General features: G+C 37.0%; 1 protein-coding gene across 2 annotated transcripts in view; it reads left to right on the forward strand.

The window, feature by feature from the left end:
* The first annotated feature begins 2703 nt into the window (after positions 1–2703).
* rnf220a (ring finger protein 220a) overlaps positions 2704–23795 on the forward strand; it is a 487974-nt gene continuing 466882 nt past the window's right edge. Inside the window, exons 1-2 of one of the 2 annotated variants that reach the window (XM_063064437.1) lie at positions 2704–2978; positions 4042–4781. In XM_063064437.1, the coding sequence (XP_062920507.1) occupies positions 4154–4781 (628 nt within the window). In that variant the 5' untranslated portion in view covers positions 2704–2978; positions 4042–4153. The remainder of the gene's footprint in view (positions 2979–4041; positions 4782–23795) is intronic. The other variant, XM_063064436.1, reaches the window with a different exon arrangement.

Genomic DNA, 23795 nt, shown 5'->3' on the forward strand with positions numbered 1-23795 from the left:
ACCAATAGGCTTGGAAGAGAGGCGGGCCGACTGCTCGGGAAACTGTCGTCATCAGGTTTGGTTGAGACAACAAACATAGCGGCGGTTCTCCCCGGAACATGGTGGGATTCTGGGGGTTGTAGTTTGTCGTTGCCGGGCGATCCGCCTCCCGAGGTCAGAACACTACAGCACACTTCCAACCCTTTCATCAAAAGTTCTTGACTGGGCCAAGCCGCACTATGTAGTGCCAGATAGTTTTATTGAACCAGTCCGTTAGATCATTTTTATTATTTTTAACCTGTTACCAACTTTTGTTTTACAAATGTGACGACAAACCTCAAATGACTGAGCAAGGCGTTCAGCGGCCAGTATAAATACTGCCCCGAAAATAGTTGGCGTTCTACTAATAAACCCATCATAAAAGAAAATAGTATGCAATAATAAATGGTAACATGCTATTTCACATCTTTCAATTGCGAGCGTGCGATAAGGGCATCCCGTTTCCCACTGCTGTGATGGACTTCAGATGCCCTGCTTACTGAAGACTTCAGTGTCTTTAGTTTCTTGAGTTAAGGATGCTGGGAATTGTAGTTTAATATCATTCCATTCAACAGGCTTGCGAACACAGTGAATTGCAATGCAAGGCATTTTAGATTTGCTATCAAGTGCCGCGAATTTTCAATTAAATTTAATCTCATTGCCATTTTACAATTCTGAATTAAGTTTTGTCTATGATTAAATGTAAATTTAGATCATGTTTCATCCCTCCAACAGTAACATTAGTTAAAAGATGTGAAACCATTATCACAATATGAAATTTTTATGCGGTTATTTATGCTGTTGTAGTTCGAACTAATCCTGCCATATTATTGGCATTATCTTGTTTGGTTTTGACTGAATCCTTTGTAGTGTCCATATTATATGGTCAGAATATACAATGTATACAGTGATGAGGTGTAAAATAATCTGGAAAAACTATATATTAAAAATACTCCTTTGCTGGTTGTAATACCGCTGATGATACAATACCGCTTCACCGATATTAACACGGATTATTTTGCATTTTCTTGCAATTGCGAGTTTGTGCGTCGATCTTTTAATTTGTTAGGGTAAATCTTAGTGAGTATTTTGTTGTAGATTGCAACATATTTGTAGTGTTAACAAGTTCTTTATCAGAGCTGTTTGGTCCGTTAAACTGTTTACGTTCAATGGGGGGAAAAAAAGATAATTGTTAATGTTAGGTATTGATTTTGGGAGAGGGTTTCGTTGAAATGCGGGCTTATGTAGGCCGTTCAAATGGGTTGGTGTACTAATAGGTACCACAACGACTCAAGTTTATCAGTCTCGGCATGACAATATTTTACCTATGTTTTGTCCATAACTGGCTCGGGAAACCATGTTTCTCATTGTATTTTTAGGCCCAGGAATCTTCCGATGAGCACCCTAGTCGGTACTTAGAGGGATAACTTCGATCACGAAACTTTAAAAATATGTAACTGCGTTCTTGTTGGATACTTGCTCCCCATCCTTTCCCAATCGACATTATGAATTTTGGACCTGTTATCGTACCTTGAAGAAGCGATCCGAATATGACATGGGAATACTACGTTCTCGAAAGACGATGGCAAGAGTTTAAAACGGAAATTTGTTAAATGATAGAAAGAAACGAAACGGTAAACAGACCTAAAGGAATGCACGAAGGCATTCGAAAAGGCAAATCATCAAGAGAGTGAGCAGCAAGAAAATAACAAGAAACCGAGTACGCTCAAAATGTTTCGAGTAAGTGCTCTGAGTATAGCTATGCGAAGAGATTTGGCGGATCCGGGGAAGTTGAAGAGACAAGGAAAATAAATACCGCGGCAGATGATGCCTGAACTATTGCACCCGCGGTAACGGAACCAGAACGGTTTTATGTAGGGGACGCGGGGTGTGGTGTGGGTAGGGGTGGAGGAATGTAGTGGGGGGGGCGGTAGGGAGGGAGGTGGGTTCATGAAGCAGAAAGAGATCAAGTGGAGAATCAAAAAGGCAAAAGGTCAACAGTTCCATGTAAAAAGCAGAGATACTTAAGGAAAGTAAGCAAATGATCCTAATTATAAAGCAGAAAAAGAATGTAGATGAAGAGAACACGAAAAAAAACAACGTTTAAGAGCGCAAATAAAAACTGTGGAATGATAAAATAATGAAAAGACATTCCAAAAGAAGTTTCTATTATAAAGGGCAATTGCAAAGTAAGAATTGAAAAAAAAACACTTCGGAGGATCTATGCACTTTTGTGCGTAAAAACACATTTTAGGAGTTATATATTTTCACACGCGAACAAAAGAAAGGAATAAACAAGAATTAAGCGAGTATAAAGACAGATACATACGAATAGTATCTCAAATGAAAAAGATTGAATCGATAAAGCAGAAACATGAAAAGGGAGGAAACAGAAATTACAACCAGCTAAATAATTAAGATGAGCAAAAAGAGAGACAAGGAAGAAGTCGCAAGAGAGGTAAAAGGAAGAGCAGGAGATGAAACGATGAGTGTCCGGACTACAATTCCCAGATGCCAGTGTGGAGCTAATGCGGCTGCGCAGTAGGCTGTTGGGACTGCGTTGGTATATTGCTGTCCCGGTGAGTGAGTTCTGAAATTGACGCACATACACACACACACACACACACACACACACACACACACACACACACACACACACACACACACACACACACACACACACACACACACACACACACACACACTGACTGAGCCAAGCGGCAGCAGCGGAGCAGCAGCACAACATTCCTTCTCTGATCGGACTCGGGATAGGGATCCCTCTGTGCATGTAATCAACACCCTTCTACAACAGCAGACTTCATTCACACACACCCGGTATTCCAGACTTCCACTCCACAGTCCATATATACTGAAGGAGAGTTTTGCCAAAAGAAATAAACCTTTTATTTTCGCGTATATATGTTCTATTATAATAAGTGAAAACATCCTTGGGAATTAAAGTAAGTACAGTAATAAGAATGTATCTGTGATGTGTTGTCTCCAACTTTGTCCGGAAGTCATTGTTTACATACTTCACGGTCTGTGTGTGCCGGTGCGTGCACCTTGCAATTAAAAATACTGTAGTGGTTAGCCCAGACAATCCGTGTTCATTGCTTATCGCCTGAACTATTTAAACCCTTATTTAGAATAGATTGTACCGTGATTATTAGATGTGAGAATTGTATTCATAGTGACTTACAACGTGTTTCTACATAGTTCTTGTTAATTCTATACGGCACAATCGCTTTACTTTTCGTCCTATTCTCTATTTTATTCCTTGATAATCGCTACTTAGCATCATTAAATTAGCTGTTTAATTGACCTCAGTTTCAAAGTTGCACTGAATTATAGGGCACTGGATCTTATTAATCTTGATAGTTGTAACAAAAGTAGCAACTGGGTTTTTCTAGTGTCTTGATGTCTGACTGGAAAAGTATGAGCTGATTTAGTGCTGGTACGTTTCGATTTTTGGCTGGAGTCCTGCTTTCTCTCCTTTTTACCAGCTCTGTCATTCGTTATTAGTTACTATTGATCGCTTCGCAAAGTGATAACTGAACTAAAATTAATGTCAATTCTACCGCGTAAATCAATACCGTTAAGTTATTTTAATCTTTATTTTTAACCATGTGCCAAATTAAAAATCAGAAAAGTAAATATATTTGTATGAAAAACAGTGAAGTGTTACCTTTATTTCTTTGGTGAGCAGGATTTTAAGGGCAAAGAATGCTTAATCAGTAACCACCTCCTGTGATTTCGGAGCAATAAATGCATTTTTGATCACAGGGCTATAGAGGCTCTGTTATTTGGGGTCAGTCTTTAAGCCGGTGACTTTTTGACATCAGAGTGTATTAAGTATAGATTTTCATAATTACTGTGGTCAAATAGAACCTAATCTATACAAACGTCAGAATCCCTGTAATAGGATGCAATATATATGGGTGTGTATTTTATATATATATATGTAAGCAAAAGGAGATGAGATTGTGTGTGCGAATATTTATTTTGTTCTCTTTATTAATATAGGGTCTATCAAGCTGTGGTGTTAATGATGTCACACTGCTCTTTATAAAGCCAGCCTTGCCTGCATTTGAGAAGGTCATATATAAGTCTGGTATCAGCGAGCAAAGAGTTTCCAATGGACTTGCATAGAACAGCTTTCAAGATGGAGAATTCTTCCTACCTCCCTAATCCCCTAGCATCTCCAGCTTTGATGGTCCTTGCCTCCACAGCAGAGGCTAGCCGAGATGCCTCTATCTCTTGCCAGCAGCCTAGACCTTTTGGAGTACCCGTCTCAGTGGACAAAGACGTCCACATCCCCTTCACCAATGGTTCGTACACCTTTGCTTCAATGTACCATCGTCAGGGTGGGGTGCCAGGGGCCTTCCCGAACCGAGATTTCCCCCCTCAGCTGTTGCATCTGCATCATCAATTTGCACCTCCAAACCTGGACTGTACCCCCATCAGCATGTTGAACCACAGTGGTGTTGGGGCTTTCCGGCCTTTTGCCTCCACTGAAGACAGAGACAGCTATCAGTCTGCCTTTACACCTGCCAAAAGACTAAAGAACTGCCATGAAACCGAATCCCCCCATCTGAGGTTTTCAGACTCTGAGGGCAAGGAATATGAGTTCACAGCCCAGCTCCCATCCAGTTCCCCCAGCTCTCTAAAGCTAGATGACTCTGGAAAAAAGGTCTTTGCTGTGTCAGGTCTCATCTCTGACCGAGAAAATTCTGCAAGCCCTGAAGAAAGTCGAAACGAAAGATGTGAGTGTTATTTACTTACTTTAACTTATTTTTAAATTTTTATTTGCAGATTCAAATGTTCCAGTTAATGTATCACAAGCTTTTTGGTAACTGCATTTGACATAAACCGTGCTTGACATAAAATAAGTTATCTTACTGAAGTTGCTACTTTAAAATTCAAGCTATTTGAACTCAGAATTATTCCATTTTTCAAATAAAAACTCAAATATATGTAGACATCCAGAGTAAATATTCTTGTCAGTATATCACTTTTCAAAATCTGTATTTTAATTTCAGTTATGGGAGTTGGTTTGCTTGTGAGCAAGGTTTTTAATGGTCTGCTTTTAAAATAAAGCCAAGTAAAGCAAGTACAACTGTATCTTCTAATGATTAAAATTCTTTAAAGGAATTTAGTGAAAATCAGGTTCAGTGGAAAGCTAATGATATGAATATTCTTATAAAGAAAGGCTTACCACTAGCATTACTCAACAGCACCCTACTTCCATCACCATACCCCCCCCCCCAACACTAGCACAATCAACCAAGCAACTTCTGGGAAAAAAGAGAGTAAAGAACCCATAACAGGGAGGAAGCCAATTCCCGCATCGGTATTGTGATGTTTGTTGAGTGAAATTGCAATCCCAGAAGTTTGTGGGGCCCGTCAGTGTTTTGAGAAGAAAGGTGGGACTTGGAAGATGAGGTGATAATGGGTGATAAGCTAACAATCCTCAACTGTGGGAAGCTACTGACTTTTGTTGCTGTTTGTTTTGGTTGAAGAAAAGAAGTAAGAGGCGGCAAGGGGGAAAAGTGAGAAGAATAACGGAGCTGAAAGAGTGAGGGAGAAAGTGAAAGCAAAGGGAGGTAAAAACCAAGTGGGTGATAAAAAGTAGCATCAAAAAACAAGCGGCGAAGTAGAAAGACGTGAAAAATGTAGAGGACAAGTAAAGATTTTTTTTCAAAAGTTTGATTGCAGTAGGGAACACAGATGGGCTATATTATGTTAAGAATGAGTAATTAATCAGCAATTGTTGAGTCAGAATCCAGGCCCCTATCTTCCTTCCTGTGCCGTTAACAAAAAAAATTAAAACAACAAAACGTGGATGTCTTTGCTTCCTTCCTGACAAGACCAACCTGGTTGCTTTTCTTCTTCATAAATGTCTTCTGATTTATTAAGAAAACAATTTGGAGCAGTGTTGGTGGAATGGTAACGATAGGGGAAGTAGTACAAATTGAAACCTATATGAATACTTTATTCCTTTCCCTGCAAGTAAACTTTGCATGGGTGTTCTTACGGCTGTGTTTTGTAGTGCTTAACCAGATGTGAAAACACTGATCTTTTCAGTTCTTCCTATTGGATTTCAACTGGCATCCTTTTCACATTTCTTTTAGTGCTTCCCTCCCCTCTTTTCCCCTGCCCTCTTCTTATGGTAATGATAGGCACTAATATGGAAAAATCGAGAGGAAGGCAGCAGTGGATCGGCGTTGAGCTCTTGCTGAGAGCTGGTATTATGCAGCCTCAGTCTTTAAGCCTGCGGTGTAGCAAAAAGGATTTGAGAGTTGTAGGAATGAATATTGAGGTGCGAAGGAGACAAGACAAAGGACAATTGGTCTTTAACACAATGCCATTTGTTATAAGGCTGAGGTGTGAGTTGCCGCAGTTTAAAAAATACCTTGGCTTATATTCGTATTAGTCATAGAGCTGGGGACTAAATTTCTTTAGCTGATAAATATGCAATGGCAGCTTTTTAGAAATGTAAGTGCAAATGCTAAGGAAAAGCTGATGGGATGGAAAACCATTGAAATAGTCTGCAATTAGTCAAAATATGTTTTAAGCTGTTTTATGAATGACGATTTGTTAAACATTAACATTTAATTTTAATAAAGCTACGTTAAAAGCCTTCTCTTCAATATCCCAGGCCATCTGTTTATATTTTAGGAATTCTTCATACCCTCTGGTTAACCATCTCCATTCTTTGAATGATAACAAAATCAAACACATTCAAATATGAATTTGACTTGTTATAAATAACTTTCCACTTGATTTTGAGCATCGCTTTAAATTAAAAATTAAATTTCACTAGACATTCCTCTACTTAATATCTAATTTTTATCTAGCAATGGATAATAAAGTATTCAGTTTTTTTAAAATGACAGTGTGGTACATTGAGTGCCTAATGTGGATCATTTATAGATGTTCTTTTGAAAATGGTACGTAATATTTAAAAATTGATAGTAATGTGCCATTTCTTCAGATATATTTATTAGCAAAATTGTTATGATGTCAGTTAAACAATCTATACATTTATGGCTTTATCTATTGGTCTGTCTACATCTTACTATTTATTGCTTTAGCTACTTTTAGTTAACACTGATTGCATTGCACTAGCATGTAGGATAAATGGTTGATTTACAAAGTGGAGTTTCATTACAAAGGCTGTAGCTTGAAATATTGCAGCTAAATGGTAATATGTATGGAATTTTTGGGGCTGCCAGAGGCTTAGTACACAGATCTGTCACTTTCCCTGAGCAACAACCCTGACGACCTCTATTCAAAGTGCCATCGATTTCCTTTCTTTATTTCTTCCCAAAAAATCTGTTACAAGACTTCTGCCAAGGGAGTACCTGCTCAATTGTGGCATAGCAGTTCTTTGCTTTTAAACACTGTTCTCTTAGAAATAAAAATGAACCTATATATTAAAACTTCAAAAAATTTCCTTCAAAATGAAAAACCAAAATATATGATGCTGTGGTACAGATATTCTAGTCCCTGTATTTTAAATGATTTGGATATTGCATGTCTAAACAATAGAGGTCTGAGTTAAAGGAGTTTATCTATTAACGTGAGCACTGTACTTCACGATTGGCAAAATGTAGCTAGGCAAATATTCAGAGTTGTTTCACTGTTAGAATTTCCATTTGTTAAAAATGTATTGTGTGTGATTCGGGTCTTGAGTAAATGATTCAGAAAGAGGCTCGTGACTACCAGTGTACAGCCAATTTCCTGCTTGATTTAAATATTTTATTTTGAATTAATAGAGTTTAGCAAAATACTTGCCTTTACTGTTCAAGTACAACTTTTGAAGTACAAAGGGATGAATGAAGTAGTTACAAGTTACTAGTAAGAGAAATAATACTTAAGATAGGTTTTAAAAATGAACGTTTCAAGGAGAGAGGATCATTATGATCTAATTAGAAAAATCTGAAGATCTTTTGTCTTGGTGGCTTAGCATAAGATTATTTTTATCTTCCGTGCAATCATTTTACATGCAACTTGCACTCTCTCTGAAACATAGAAAAGAAACTTTATGTACTCTTGCATCTAATTAATGGTTCTTGAACACAGACTCAGCAGCATGTGAACACATCCAACAGTTGTTTAACTAAAAGTTGGGGTGCAGGGATTTCAGGGTTTGTAGCATTTCAGAATAATCACTGGTCGCTGTTGGAAAATGTGGTATGGAGTGAGGTTGGGGGGGGGTGCACAGTGCTTGACAGATAGCTTCTCAAACCCATAATCTGTGTAAGGCTTTTCATATAAAGTCTTGGCTTTGGGTTAAAAACAAACAGCTCCTCAGATGCTAACAATCAATGGCAATGCTGCTTGTACTACATTTTGCTAGTCCCTGTGCAACATTTTTTCATGTTAGACCTTCTTTCTTTATTTTTCATTTCAAAGTCTTCTGTTCACAGTTAGTGGCCCAATTTAAATTTTTGTCGTAGAATCCATAGCAAAGTGAGGCATCTGTCTTGTCTATCCTTGTTTTATTTGTAAATGCCTCATTTCTCTGTAGGGGTACTATCTCTGTCTGGCAAAACATCTTTATTCTCATCAATTACTGCTCATTTGCCCTCTGTCTACATTTGTGCAATGTGTCTGGTCTACAGAGGCTGAAGGGGAGCTTGATGTTCAGTCAGTAAACCCACCAGGGAGACTCGGTCAGTATCCTCAGCTCTCTCCGACAGCAGGATAGCACATACAACAAAGCAGACTACTGTCAGAAAGCAAGCTAGCATTATACTGCATGTCTATAACCAATTTTTACTTTTAAATACAAAGAATATTAATCATCATAATTTGTTGTTTTCACAATTATATGTTGATACTTAATCATTGTTAGAAACTCTTCACTTATTACAGCATACATTTTACATTTTTGAAATAATGGCCAGGATTATTATTAGTCAACAGTTTTTAATAGCAATATGATCATTTTTAATGGTTTTCAAAATAAAAATAAATGAATGAAGTAAATTTGCACCAAATAATGGATAAGCCTGTTTTACCATTTTTATTTTGTGAATTCTCAGTTGCATGATCTATCTTTATACCAGATAGGAGAACGAATAAGATGGTAAAGGGTGCAAGCTGAAAATCTTTAATCTCTCAGTATGATTTTCTACTGTTGTTCAATAAATTGGTAACATTCAAGTAAATTTTAAAACATATCTTGTTGTATTTTTCTATTTTGCAAATAATTCATTGATTTTGTTGCCATTATAGATTTTCACACAAATGTTCAGCCACTGCAATATTAGTATAAGTTGTCACACCTTTCCAAAAAGAACGTGTAACGGCAGCATTTCTGAGCTAATAACCGATAATCCTTTTAAGTGTTTTAAATCATTTCCACACAGAAAGTATGAATTGTTGTGGAACAAATATTACACAGGTAAAGAGAAACATGCCAAATCTGACCAGTAACTGAGGATATGGGAGAAAGTAGTAGAGAGGGTTCATCAATGAACAGAAAATATAATTATCTTAGCCTTTAAAGAGGAACAAAATAAGGAAGGAGAAATATAAGTTTTTAAGGGTTAATAAATGTAGCATTAAAAGAGCCACAGATCCTTGCAACAGGTTTGCCTGTTGCTTTCCAGCTACTTTTCTTTATTCAGCAAGTATCTTGTCCTTTTTTTTGTGAAAAATGGGTAGCAGCTGCTCTGGTGGGCTGTGTACCGTAAGTATAATTCAGTGTCTCAATTGTGTCTTCCTGCTTGTGTGCGAGAGGGAGAGAAAGAGCCATCCCTTTGTTTCCTTTGTGAGAGCCAGGTGACAGAGCCAGTGTTGAGAGGGCAGAAAAATAGCAACCGGCAGTTCTCTGGCAGCCGAGATCAAAGAAGAAGGCAGGAGGTCTTTTCAAATTGGGGGCCCTGGTGTTGAAGCTGTAATCACAGCTTACAGCCAACCAGTTTCTGAAAGATACTAGCCTGGAAAAGGGGGGAAAAACTTTCCAGGAGTTAAGATAGTTAATTAAAACCAGCAAACAGGTGCCCTAACAGCAGCAGTGAATCAAATCATAAAGTTTTACAATGGAACGGTTTCTTTAAAGGCATAGGCAGGGGGAAAAAAGAGCAAAAGAATTGGCTTCACCTAGCATGTGGCACATGCCATTTACAAGCTCAGAAGCTTTTTGGAAGAATATAAACACTTACAGTTTGTTCACAGAGTCTTGCAGATTTAATATATTAAAATGTCCCTTTCGCTTCTGGTGCAAGTCAAACAGCTGTTTTAGTTTATTCAAAAAAAAAGGCTGTGGTTAATGCAAAATCAGCAGTGGCACAGGGCTTATAAGAAAAAGATCAATCATGGAGTGGGGTGATAAATTAGACACATCAGCGAAAGAGAACACCTTAAATCGAGCTGGCTTGGTGACGGGGGAATGTGTGTTGAAGGATGGTGGCTGCTTGTGTTTTTCAATAAATGGAAACATCACAATGAATGGAGCAAAGCAGACATTTGAGTTCAGAATGTGGTAAATCTCTTCAAACCCATGTTTTAATGTTATTTTGTACAACTTTATATCACTGTGAATTAATAACAGAAAGTGCCACATCATTCCTTTTTATAGCTTGACAATAGTAAAGTCCTGCTATTGAGTGAAAAATATAAATATTTTGACCTAGATCATTATTTTAAGATTTTTGAAATAATTTAGGGAATTTTATATTGGATTTTATCCCATCATATCTATATTTTGTTCAGAGCTTCTGATTTAAGGAGTTAGTTTTTAAAATTCTTGTTGATGATAATTATGTAAAGTGCAAATTTAAAAGTAATTAGACCAAGGACAACAGGTCGTCACCGAGTTGTTAATCACAGAAGAAACCCAGTGAATTCACCCCAGCTAAAATGCAGTCATCCATTTCCCTCAGGAAGACAGCTCATCATTTACATTTCTGATAGACAAGATTTTCCATCCTCTTCAGCCCAACTGTGGAACAAGTATAAGAAAAGTTGGCATCCATATTAACCAGGCTGTCTGTTCACCCCCTAACAGATTGCCATTTGGAATATTGATTGAGAAAGTGAGAGAGCATCGGGTTTTAAACGGAAAAGAGAGATCTGTGGACAGGGCCTGATGTTGGGGTGGGGGTTCTGGTGGTGCAGGGTAGGACTGAAGAAATAAAACTGAAACAGTTTTGCAAAAATACTTATTTTTTACTTCTCAATGCAATCAATAAAAGAAAATAATAGGTCAATCCATTGTAGCAAAGGCTGAACACTTCTTATTTTTCCTAGAAATTAAGAAAATTATTTATTAATGACTCTTTACACTCAAATAGCTAAACAAATCATTCCCCAGTTTTTTTTCCTACAGCCTTCATAGTTCTAATTATTGAACTGTCCTTATGACCAGGAATTAATTTTTGTATGGCCTAAAGTATTCTTTAAATTTATTTCCTTAGCAATTTAAAATAGGAAATAAATCTGTAAGGAGAAGGTGATAAGGGATTACCAGTCTCGGATATCAGGGTATTAATCCCAATAGTTGTGCTCTTGTCAAATTAATGGATTATATTTTCTCCCTGTGACAAATTAATTTTAATGATGACTAGTTTTATTATAAGGTCCATGTTATTGCTTGTAATCTGTGCAACAGTTTTAGGTGTTTTTTTCTATTTCGTTTTCTTTGTTTAATTTAAAGTGTCCTGTAATTACAGGGGTGTTAGCATATGTGGAGAAGATGATATGATTTATCCTGCACAAACAGCCATGACACAGCTGTTTGGAAGATAAAATAGTACAACTGTGTAGCTACAAAATGCTCTCCTTATTATACCTCATTAAAAGCAGGCTGTGATAAGTCAGCCAGGCAATGAATAAAATCTATTGCCTGTGTAGAAAATAGATATATAAGTACCTTCAGTTGGGGGGGGAGGGATTAAATGAAGGTGGGGGCAGGCTGCTCTGTGTGTGTGTTTATTTATGACAAAGCTAGGAAGAGAAATAATACCTTCTTCTTCTCTTTTCAGTCTGCCTGTCAGTAGAAGCAAAGAGACTATAATGTTTCGAAGTAATTAGTAAACCTTCCAGGTGCAACCGAAAGAAACAAATATTTGATTTCAAATATTTTGTTCTTGGTCTTATCGTGTGTTAATTTGACCTTTAGTTATCTGACTACCTGAAATCATAATGTCTTTGATCACATCTTTCCATTATCATCAATTGATCACCGTGAAATCTGAAACAGAGGAAAAGTTATTTATCATTGATTGCTTCTTGTGTCATCATTTTACCATTATTATTATTATTCTTCTTCCTGCTTGAATATTAGAATATTCAAGCCTGAGGGACAGCCTACTCTGCTCTGTTTGAAAATTGGGAAACTTGTCTGAATTTCTCATATAGAATCACAGGGATGTTAAGAATTTGAAAAATCTTGCATCTTTTCTTTCACTATTTTATGTGGTATCTTATGAATTTCCAGTTCCTTGTTGTTTGAATAAAAACTGTAAATGATGGCTCTGGAATTATTATCTAAGTAGCTTGCTGTGATATTGTGAAATCTGCTCCATGTGAGAATGCACCTTCTCGATACTGTTATTTTGCTAAAGTGTAGGGCCTTTGAAACTCTTACATCAATTTAATACAAGGAAAGAAGGATCTTTTCCTGCTACATTTTATGATTCTTTTTCTCTAAAATGTTTATCAATGAACAGACACATTAAATGAAAATCAGAAATAAAAAGAGCATCAAAAGGAATGTATAAAATATTGTTAAAGTTGTATAGAACAATAATCAGCATGAATAAGGATGCAAAAAGGGAAAGAGAAGATTTTCGGTGAATAAGAATGGGAAAGGAGCCTGTGCTCAGTAGATGCTGGGAATGGTAAGATAGAGAGTATGGTAATATAAATTAGAGAATACGGAATAGAGTTATATAAAGTAAGTGTACATACACTGAAATGCAAGGTGTGAATTCATACGGTAAGAAAAGTGCACTCAGTGTTGTAATGTAGATAAGATTATAACTGTGAAGTAGGCACAAGTATATAAGCGCATAAAAGTTGCAACGGAGAAATGGGCCATTCAGCCCAATTAGTTTGTCTCATGATTAACACACCTGGAAGCAAATATTTCTAATAATATTTACCCACCCTGTTCCATTATCCCTTTATCCTCTTTTTGTTCATCTATCTATCTAACTCAGTCTCAAATGTTGACATAGTTTCTGTCTTAACCACTAACCCTGAAAGTGAATTCCACAGCCTTACAACTCTCTGTGTAAAGAAGTTTCTACTGGTCTTTGTTCTTAATCTTGTATCAATGGTCCTTCACGGTTGACCCCTCAACTGTTGGAAGCAGTGTATTCTGTCTGTCCTTAAAGATATTTTTATAATTTTAGGCAGCATGATCCTATATATGTACAATTTGTATTCCAGTCGAATTGATAATATTTTTAAAATCTTTCTTCACGTCATAATTTTTCTTATCAGATCCCATCTGATTCTGTATTTTAGCTAACGATGAAAGCTTTAATATCCTGCTTATAGTTGCAGCCCAGTACTTTACACAGTCATCTAATTTAGATCTTATTAAGTTTTTAAATAGGTTATCATTATCTCTTGTCTTTTATATTCCATACTTCTTGTGATAAAATCTAAAATTGCATTAGCATTTTTTTTACAGCCTCATCAACCTGAGATACTGCCTATTTCATCTTTTGAACCTGTTTTCCACCCCCACTCCAACTCCACCAAATGTCTCTGCTGTTCCACAGTTCTGAACCTACTTCCACTCAGATTATAATTACTGGTGTTACTCACTTTTTTCCACACTGCATTTCCTCAGACTTTGTGACATTGAATTCCACCTCCTACACCTTAGCTATTGTTTTATTTTATCATCATTCTTTAGAGTTTCATTTGTCTTCTTTTGAATTAACAATATGTCCTATTTTGATATCCTGTGAAAGTGTTGATGTCTTATTGGGCTTTATTTTAAATTAATACTGTAAATAATGAACAAGTATGGCCCAAGAACTAAAGCCTGCAAGGTAACCGTGATAATTTAAACCTATTCTGAAGAACTGTGGCTGAGGAAATATGAAAAATCATGAAAAAATAATAATAAAAAGAAGAAATATCATATCATAGGCTTTATAGAGTATATAAATATGAGGACAGATTATTTACAGATCAATGCAATAAGTACAATTAGGAAATCATGTTTGGCATGTATTAAGAATACTTGAATAGAAGTATGCATAGAGTATATGTGAATGGAATGGAATATAGGTATTCAAAGATTATTTTCTCTTATTATAAAACCACTTCATGAAAAATATGATCAATCAGTGTTTCATTGTCCTGGGTTATCCAACATTTTTAGGATAGTGTGGTGGACCTTCTTAAAGATGTCAGTGAATATCAAAATACAGGAGTTATCGAGGTTTCACACCAAATCTCTTCAGGAAATAATATCTAAGGCTGATGGTCAGGATTGTTAGCTACAAACCAATCAGTCACTGTATGAAGAAAAAGGAAAATTCAAAACCTTGACTCCATCAAGTTACTAGGTGCACTTTGACTAAAAACATGTAGAGTAAAAGTGAACATGGTTGCTTCTTACACTTTGCATTATGAATCAGTTTGCTTTGGCTCCAGATTTTCATTAACCAGTTTGCTGGTTTTAGCTCTCCTTTGAGATGAACCATATCCAAAATACTATTGGTTGTGGACTTTTTTCTTGCCACAAATTCCATACATGCTTTTTCTAACTCTTTCTCAACACACCCAAAATAACATAACAAAAGAAAAGAATAAATGAGTCCATAGGCTTTATAAATAAAGTCATGGAATACAAAAACAAGGAAGTCATAATGAATCTTTTTGAAACACTGGTTCAAACAACAGATCTGGGCAGTATATTTGTGAAAGGATGTGAAAGACTCTGAGAAATTGTATGATTATGAAGACATGTAGTCCTCTTTTATTGTCATTTAGTAATGCATGCATTAAGAAATGATACATTATTTCCTCCGGTGTGATATCACAAAACACAGGACAGACCAAGACTGAAAAAACTGACAAAACCACATAATTATAACATATAGTTACAACAGTGCACAATACCATAACTTGATGAAGAAGTCCATGAGCATAGTAAAGTTCAAAGTTTCTCAAATGCCCCACATCTCACGCAGACGGGAGAAGGAAGAAAAACTCTCCCTGCCATGCCGACCACAATCCGACTCTGAGTCATCCGAAAACTTCGAGCTCTGATCAGCTCTCCGACACCGAGTACCGAGCGTCATCTCTGTCCGAACGATTTGACCTCCTTCTCGGTCGCCAAAAGCAGGCAAGGCCGGGGATTTTGAGGCCTACCCTCAGAAAGATTCCCGACCACACAGTAACGACAGCAGGGAACGGGCGTTTCAGAAATTTCTCCAGATGTTCCTCTGTGCTTTCAAGTCCATTCTCCATCAAATCAGAATTGTCCACGGCCCCTATTTAACAGATATGATATCATTTTTCACCGGAGGGCTGCGCACACGCAGGCATGCCACCACCTTCTCCTCCCAAATTGTAGAGCAATTTGCTAGAATTATTCCAGGATTGAATGATTGTAGAGTTACATACATAAACTGGAGAAGCTGGGATTGCTCTCCTTGGTACAGAGGAAATCGAGAGGGGGATCTTACCAATGTGTTTAAGATCATGAAGAATCTAGACAGAGAAGGCTGAGGGAAATTTTTCCTATTGACAAGAAATATCAACAACCAGGGTCTGTAGGATGAAGGTGAATGGCAAAAGAATAAAAAATGAGATGAGAAAAGAAATCCTTGTGCAGCTAGTGGTTAGAATCTGGAATGTACTGCCTGAGGTAATACTGGAAACACACTCATCAAAGAAATAAATTGTAAGGAATGTAAATACAGTGCCACTTGAGGAGGGCAAATGAATGGGGAACTGGCTGGATTGCACTTGCACAGAGCCAATACAGACTCAGTAGCTTGAGTGGTATCCTTCTATACTGTAGACATCCTGTGTTCTCTGATTAAATTACACTCTTTCATCACCGGTGGCCTCACTAGCCTTCATTGGCTGTTTGCCTTCACCTAGAATTCAGAACCACTTTTAGCTACAAATCGCTCATAGAGCATTATCTTCAGCACACCACTGGATTTTTCAAGTGCATTATGATCCAATTCTTCAAAGTAAGTTTATTATTGAAGTACATATGTGTCACCATATACAACACTGAGATTCATTTTCTTGTGGGCGTACTCAATAAACGTATAGAATAACCATAACAGAACCGCACCAACTTGGGTATTCAACCAGTAGGGCAAACAACAACAAACTGTGCAAATACAAAAAGAAAGAAGAAATAATAAATAAATAAATAAACAAACAAACAAACAAACAATAAATATCTAGAGCATGAGATGAAGAGTCCTTGAAAGTGAATCCATTGGTTGTGGGAGCACTTGTTGGGGCAAATGAAGCTGAGTGAAGTTAACCCCTTTGGTTCAAGAGCCTGATGGTTGAGGGGTAGTAACTGTTTCTGAACCTGTTGGTGTGGGCCCTTCAGTACTGTGCTTCATTTTTGGTGTTCAGTACATGCCCTTCTCTCCTTATTATCTGTCAAATGGTGTTATTTTAAATGTAATACCTTGCTGCCCCCAATGTTATGACTTGACGTTCTCTATTTGTACTCTGTTGTCTAGTTCAAGCCCTCTTCTCTTTGTTTTCCTGAGTCTCCAGTACTTAGGCCTATTCCCTGGAAATTCATTGCTTCACCATCGTTAAAAATCTTATTCATACCTGAGTGCACTTTCAGTAATTCCATTGTGCGTCTACAGCCATTCAGTAACTTTAGACCAGCATTAAAAATTTTGGTGTGTTTTCTACGAAACTGCTACATAGATGTGTGATGACATTCCTAAATAATGGCATGTAATGGAATCACAGATAAGACAATATAATATTCACATTCAATTTATTGCGACAATTTGCAATTTACTTCTGAGGGAAAAGCAACTCAAAGTGCATAACAACAGGAATTCTGCAGATGCTGGAAATTCAAGCAACATACATCAAAGTTGCTGGTGAACGCAGCAGGCCAAGCAGCATCTGTAGGAAGAGGTGCAGTCGACGTTTCAGGCCGAGACCCTTCGTCAGGACTAACTGAAGGAAGAGTTACGTTAGAGCAAAACACAATAACAATCATTTCCAGGTCATTTTGCATTACACTCTTCCTTCAGTTAGTCCTGACAAAGGGTCTCGGCCTGAAACGTCGACTGCACCTCTTCCTACAAATGCTGCTTGGCCTGCTGCGTTCACCAGCAACTTTGATGTATGTTGCTCAAAGTGCATAAGCCTTTTTTTTAATGCGATAAGCATTTTGTACAAGTTGATCATGTTGTGGCTTTCACTGACGTCCAACTGATGTTCTTTGTCAGCTGTCGGTATCATTTTTCAGTAAGCATCAGTGTAGAAGTTGGGGTGACATCTGATGCTAATAGCCCAGAGGTTGTGATTGGAAAAGGTTATCAGTTTTCTTGATCTCAGATTTGGACTGCACAAAGCATGGCACAAACATTCAGCCCAGACTTGCCCATGAAACCAATCCAGCCTGGCCTATCAATTGTCCTGAGAGGCAGAACTAAATGACGTCCTGAAATGAAAATGAAAAGGCTGCAGACGGTGGAAATCTGAAATAAAAACAAAAAATGCTTGAAACACTCAGCAGGTTAGGCAGCACCTATGGAAAGAGAAACATAGTAAGTGTTTCAGATTCAAGACTTTTCATCAGAACATTCTGCTGAGTGTGAATTTCAGAAACGTTTCCATGTAGCCTATCATTTTGCTTCCTCTCTGTCAGTCACAGACCAGGGCCTTTTTCTTACTGATCACTCCGTATGTTCTTCTTTTACTCCATTGCCACTGTCTGTTTATTTTCTCTCTCCTTCCTTTCCAAATCAAACAATCATAATCACTAAGGGCCGTGAGAGAATCTGTGTGAGAGAGGAAGGTTCAGTGTGTGAGGGAGAGAGTGTCCAGAGCAGAACTCTGTGACATTGCAGAATTTACTTTCTGCTAAATCGGAGTTTAGGTGTGGCATTAATTATACGTAGATCAAGCCGTGCACACTGAAAGTTATGGCGCAACAAAAACAATAAAGGAAGACGTATGTATGGAGGGTCATTAGGTCCAAGGAATCTGTAGAAAATGGATATGTTTAATAGTGGGAATTTTAAATCAATGCTGCTCAGCATTATTTATGTACTTATTTAGAAATACAGCGCAGAAAAGCTCCTTCCGGCCAATCAACCGCACTGCCCAGCCACCTGCCTATTTAACCCTAACCTAATCATGGGACATTTTACAATGATCAATTAACCTGCTACCCAGTTACCCAGTACACCTTTGGACTGCGGGAGGCAACCAGAGCATCCGAAGGGAACCCACATGCTCGAGGGAAGGTCAGACACATTTCTTACAGATAGTGTCGAAATTGAACTCTGAACTCTGATGCCTACTACGCTGCCTGGACACCTTTTATAGCATCTTCAATATACATATATTACATTATTATAATCAAGCAGCTCACTTCTTTCATTCTAAGTTGATCAGTTCCAACAAAGAAACAGAATCCATCACATACAGTAAATTGTAAAATATCTCGGTATCACAAACTGATAACTAGGATTTTATTAAAATTCATTTTTGTACTTTTTAAACTTGTTTTCCTTTAATGGGTGTTCAGATAATTGCTTTATATTTTGCTGGTTATTTATTCAATCTCACAATTTGACTTCCTTTTAAATTATAAAATGACCTTGTTATTCAACATTACCGAGGAGGGAGAAATGAAATCTGTAAAACTAAATGACCTAAGCAGTGACAAAGGGCCTTGGAGGGTTAAACTGTTCATATTTGTGTTTGGTGATTCATAGGAGTAATAAAACAAATCATATGTTGACTGAAAATTCACCTTTGTTCAGTAGATTAGCGCACGGGAAATCACTAAGAAATGAATGGTTCTGGTTCCAAATAAATGCAGCTTTGTTAAGTGGATGGTTAGCTATGTACATTCTCTGAGATTGACAATTTGCTGAAATTAAAACTTAACCAAGCATGGTTGTGTTCTGTCTTTGAATAATTTAAAAATCAATTGTTTTCTTAAAAGTGTAGACTTGCAATGTTGATGTTGATTTAGCCAATCATTTAAAATCTTGACTTCATCAGGTACGTTTGTTTAAATTTATAATATATTAAGAACTATTTTAAGATGTTTGGTCCAAGGTTCGTCAATCAGAAAAGCATTTTGGAATGAGATTTAAATAGACAAAATGCTGCTTTTTCAAGGAGCTGCATCAAGTTACTTTGAATACACCCTCTGTAGTTGGAATTAATCTGCAGTGGCGTTCAAACCTTTGTCCCTAGCTGTAAGTCTGTGGTTTTATTAACTCTGTTTGGAGAGTGTCAAAAGAGTTTTAAAGACATTCCACTGAATTTAAATTAGCTTTAACACCACAAGTCATACAGTAGCAACATTACAATGCACTGTGAGTATAATATAGTAGATTGAGTTAACAACTTTAAATTTGAAGAAAACTTTCAACAAAGAAAGAAACAAACTTGAAGGTAAAGTTTAAAATTTGTCCATAGTTTCCTCTTTGAATTGTTAATAGTAAATATGCTTAGTGTCCTAATTAATATGCTGAGCATTCAGTGCTACTAGTATGTCAAATAGAAGAAACCCCAAAAGTTTAGTACTTGAATGCTAAGTACTGCATTTTCACAGGCAGTTACATTTGCATTGCTTTCAATACAATTAATACTTTTACATCTACAGGTATGGTTTTAACATGCTGCACTTTCAAAATAAGTTATTTACAGCTAGTTCTTAATGAAATCATTTTCAAATTGTTTTTTAGTTCCTTACATGTCACAAGGGGTTGCATGACCTCTTCCTTTGGTATTTTAAACATGTATAATTCTATGCATTTTAATGAAGGTATGCATTAAATACCATGCTTTCTAATCCCTTGGCCCTTAGGTAATTAGTTTTCTTTAAATATGCTCCAAAATTTAGTTATTAAATACTCACAAGTATTAAATTCATTTTGTTTCCTAATTACTTCCTTTTTTCATAAATGCATTGAAGTTCAGGCAAAGAAATTATGTAAATTGTTTAAGGAATGCTTTGTTATTTTTTCTGCATAACTTAGTGTGTTACTTCACTTGGCCACTAATGATGATATTTAAGAGTGCATTATCTAAAAAGATTACTAATAAAGATATTTTTGGGAAGTTGTCCAGCTTACCAAAACGTTGAGCTTATATTTTAATTAACAGATCATCAGACTAAATATAAGATGAATATATTTCACGATCATTATCAGCTCTGCCTTCTCCACATATAACGTTATTTTCCGATAAAACCTGCTTGAGAGAAATTATACAGACTGAGGTGATTACAATTTTTTGTCCAAAAATCAAGCAGTACCTCCTTTTACACAAAATTCAGCACCATGCAATTGAAAATGTACTTACGTTAGAGCAAAATACAATAACAATCATTTCCAGGTCATTTTGCATTACACTGGATAGTTGGTTGATTTGGTCTTCCTGATGTGTGTCGTGCTTGCTCACCCAATGGGATTTTGCATCAGGTGTTCATCATAGTCATATCATTCACCACGCTCTACTCCGGCTCCTGGTTGAGCATTGGAGGCTAAATTAAACCAAGATATCCTTCACGTGACCAACCCTTTACAGTACCACTCTTAACCCATGCTGATCAGTCTCTCTAATTCCTGATCAACAACAGGACCGTTAGATAATTCCGTATCTCCAAACTTTCAATTTTCCCTAACGGATCTCTCAATCTCGACTGCTTTCGGCCATTTATCTGACAATTGTTCTCAAAGCACCCACTGATCTCTTCTTTCCTGCCTCCAGTCACAAGCCCAAACTCTAATTTGCCTACAGGTGTTGTCACCCTTTCCTGGCATTAGTCCAAGGTGGCAGATTTTAGTTCCAAAAAAAATCATTAGATAGCAACTGAGGTCTTGGTGCTTCACTGTTAGACCATCTAGTACAATCACTATGATATATTGACATTTCTAGGGCCTCTCTGCTTTCGAGGAGAAGTGACCAAACCAAATATAAATTGTCATTTGAAAACTTGGAGTAATAATTGTAAAAAAATCCTCGTGTAACATTTAACTAAAAACTTACAGTAAGTTATTTGACGAACTTCCTTAGTTACAGCTCAACCTTCCTTAGTTACAGCTCAACCTTCCTTTCAAGTCCACCATCTTTGGCATGCCTCTAAAAGGGCATTGAACGTTGAGGTGCCTTCAGTTGGCTTTGGGCTCGCAACATTTCCTACTGTTTATTGTAAGTGTGGAGACGATTAAAGAGGTTGAAGCAAGACAAGATGAAATATAATCCAAGATCTACAGTAGATTCAAATTCCAGTGAGGTTGTTTGACATGAAAGCCTGTCACATTTGGATAAGTCATAATTTTTGTCAAATAGAACATTTAGGAGAGTCGTTTCTGTAGAAAAAGAAATTGAATAATAAGTATACTTTGTATAAAATTAACTAATGTTCATTTTTGCTTGTTAGTTATGGACAGTGTTAGTTGGTTAATCTAAAGTATAATTACAGTTCTAGAGGGGATATAAATAAGATGCATGACTGGTCTGGAAGAATTATGAGAATAATGAATTAGGAGTTTTTCTTGAATTTGAGCCACAGTTGTATGTTAAAAATCACAAGCCTTTTGATAGCTGATATTTGGTTTGTAAATTGCAGAAGGATTCAAGAGTTAAAAGTGACATGTTGATCTGTGCTGTGAATCTGAGATGTTGGCTTATGAAGCCCAGCTCCCATCTCTTTGAAGACAGAGAGAAATCCTGAAGTTCTACTAATTTCTTGCTCATTTGACAGATTGCAGAGCAGTGAAATGCTGGGATGGACTCCCACCGAGACAACACAGCTATAACCAGAGGATAGTTTGTGTAGCAATTGTTTGAGCTGACCCTCAAAAGCTCCTGATCTGTAACCGTGAAATCTCTAATCTCATGGTGGCAGGAGGGAGGAGTAGAATTCATACATGCCCCCGACCAAAAAAAATTATTAGAATCATGGCTTATCTTGTCTAATCATATGCCTTCATCTGGAGCAGATATTTAGAGTATCATGGATTTATTCTTTGTTTAATTTTAGCCTATTCTGTGAACAGACTCAAAATTCAATACGTTAAGTAGATTAGAGTTTACTAAAAGCTTATGTTTATCTTTAAAGAAAAGTTTCAGATGAGAACATTGCCATTCAAAATATGTTCAATGTGCAAGCATGGAACAGAAATTTAAAATGATCAGATTCAAGTCATTCAGAAACAAAATAATAAATAATTTATTTACATTTCTTTATGTTTGAATGCATTTTGATCATACACAAAGTAACAGGTACTTCATAATTAGTTTAGTAATGAATCATTGGTTAAAGTAACTTTATAAGGTTGTAAAAATTATACAGGATTAATATTTTCATCCTAGAAACCTTGCAAATTCTGGTCATTTTATCTTTCACCGTCGTCAGCTGTTGGCATTGTATCTAAATATTAAAATCTTGTTGTCTATATATTTTTTTCTGTTGAACCATTTTACACAAAAGATCTCCCTCCTCTGTTGTGTGAACAACTGTTTGAATTGTTGGATATAAAAAGGAAAAGAAGAAAATAAAGCTGACTGCAGATGGTGTGGTGTATTTGATGGCCTTCATGCAATAAGGGGTGTTTTCCCTTCCCTTCCTCTATTATGCCGAAGTTTCTTGAGTGGGTGTGAACGTTCTCCCCTCTGTCTCACTTTGTCTTTTTCTCCTCAATGCACACTTTCAAGCCTTTCCCCTTGTTAAATCCAGTGTGCAGTGCCGTGAATTAAAAATGAGTAGGGAGAGACGCTATAAAATAAACTCCCTGGAATTGTGGGTGGCCATCAATAACTGAGACAAAGCTAAACCTGAAAAAGCAAGATGCAGTGGGGAGAAAAAACACAATTTATAAGAAGGAAAAGGATATGCCTGAAATGCATTTTGTTTTTTAACTGGAATTTTCTTTCGAGGATGTTTCAATCTTGGTCAGGCATTAACATGCAATATGCCGTGGATTGAGCATCAAAAGGTTTTTAAGCACAGAATTTCAGTGGGTGTTTTGTGTGTGTCTGCAGCATAAATAATGGTAACTTTATGGTTATTAGGTGCAAGTGAAGACACAGTGGCATACAAGCGAAGAACACCAGCTCGCCTTCAAAAGAAACAGCCTGGCATAAAATGTTCTGATAATTGCATTACTGTGGGGTTTAGTCTTTTTTTGTGTCTGATTTGTCCCTTAAGCCAGCGTAACGCTTCTGCTGCTGAAGGAGAATGTGAACTGCAAATCGTAGGCAGAGCGTGAATGACACTACATGGTACACTGCTGCTTTCTTTTTTAAAAAATCTTTCTCTCCGATTCCTCAGCCACCGCCACTCAGCTTCAACTGCTTCCCTTTTTACTTCCCAATTCTTTCTTGCTATTCCCCCACATGCAAGTGTACACAAACATTAAATGTAAGAAGCTTTGCAAACTGAGTGTGTGTGATTCAGTGTCAAGTTGAACTTGCATATATTGCAGTTGGCAGCTATCTCAGCCTCATAACAAGGAGTGATTGCATCTCTCATGTGAAGAGGTTCCTTGCATGTGAAGTGTTGGTTTTGGGTCAGGTTAAGAGGGGCCACAACAACATGAGGA

Source organism: Mobula hypostoma, chromosome 12 (genome assembly GCF_963921235.1).
Source record: "Mobula hypostoma chromosome 12, sMobHyp1.1, whole genome shotgun sequence".
Classification (NCBI taxonomy): Eukaryota; Metazoa; Chordata; class Chondrichthyes; order Myliobatiformes; family Myliobatidae; genus Mobula; species Mobula hypostoma.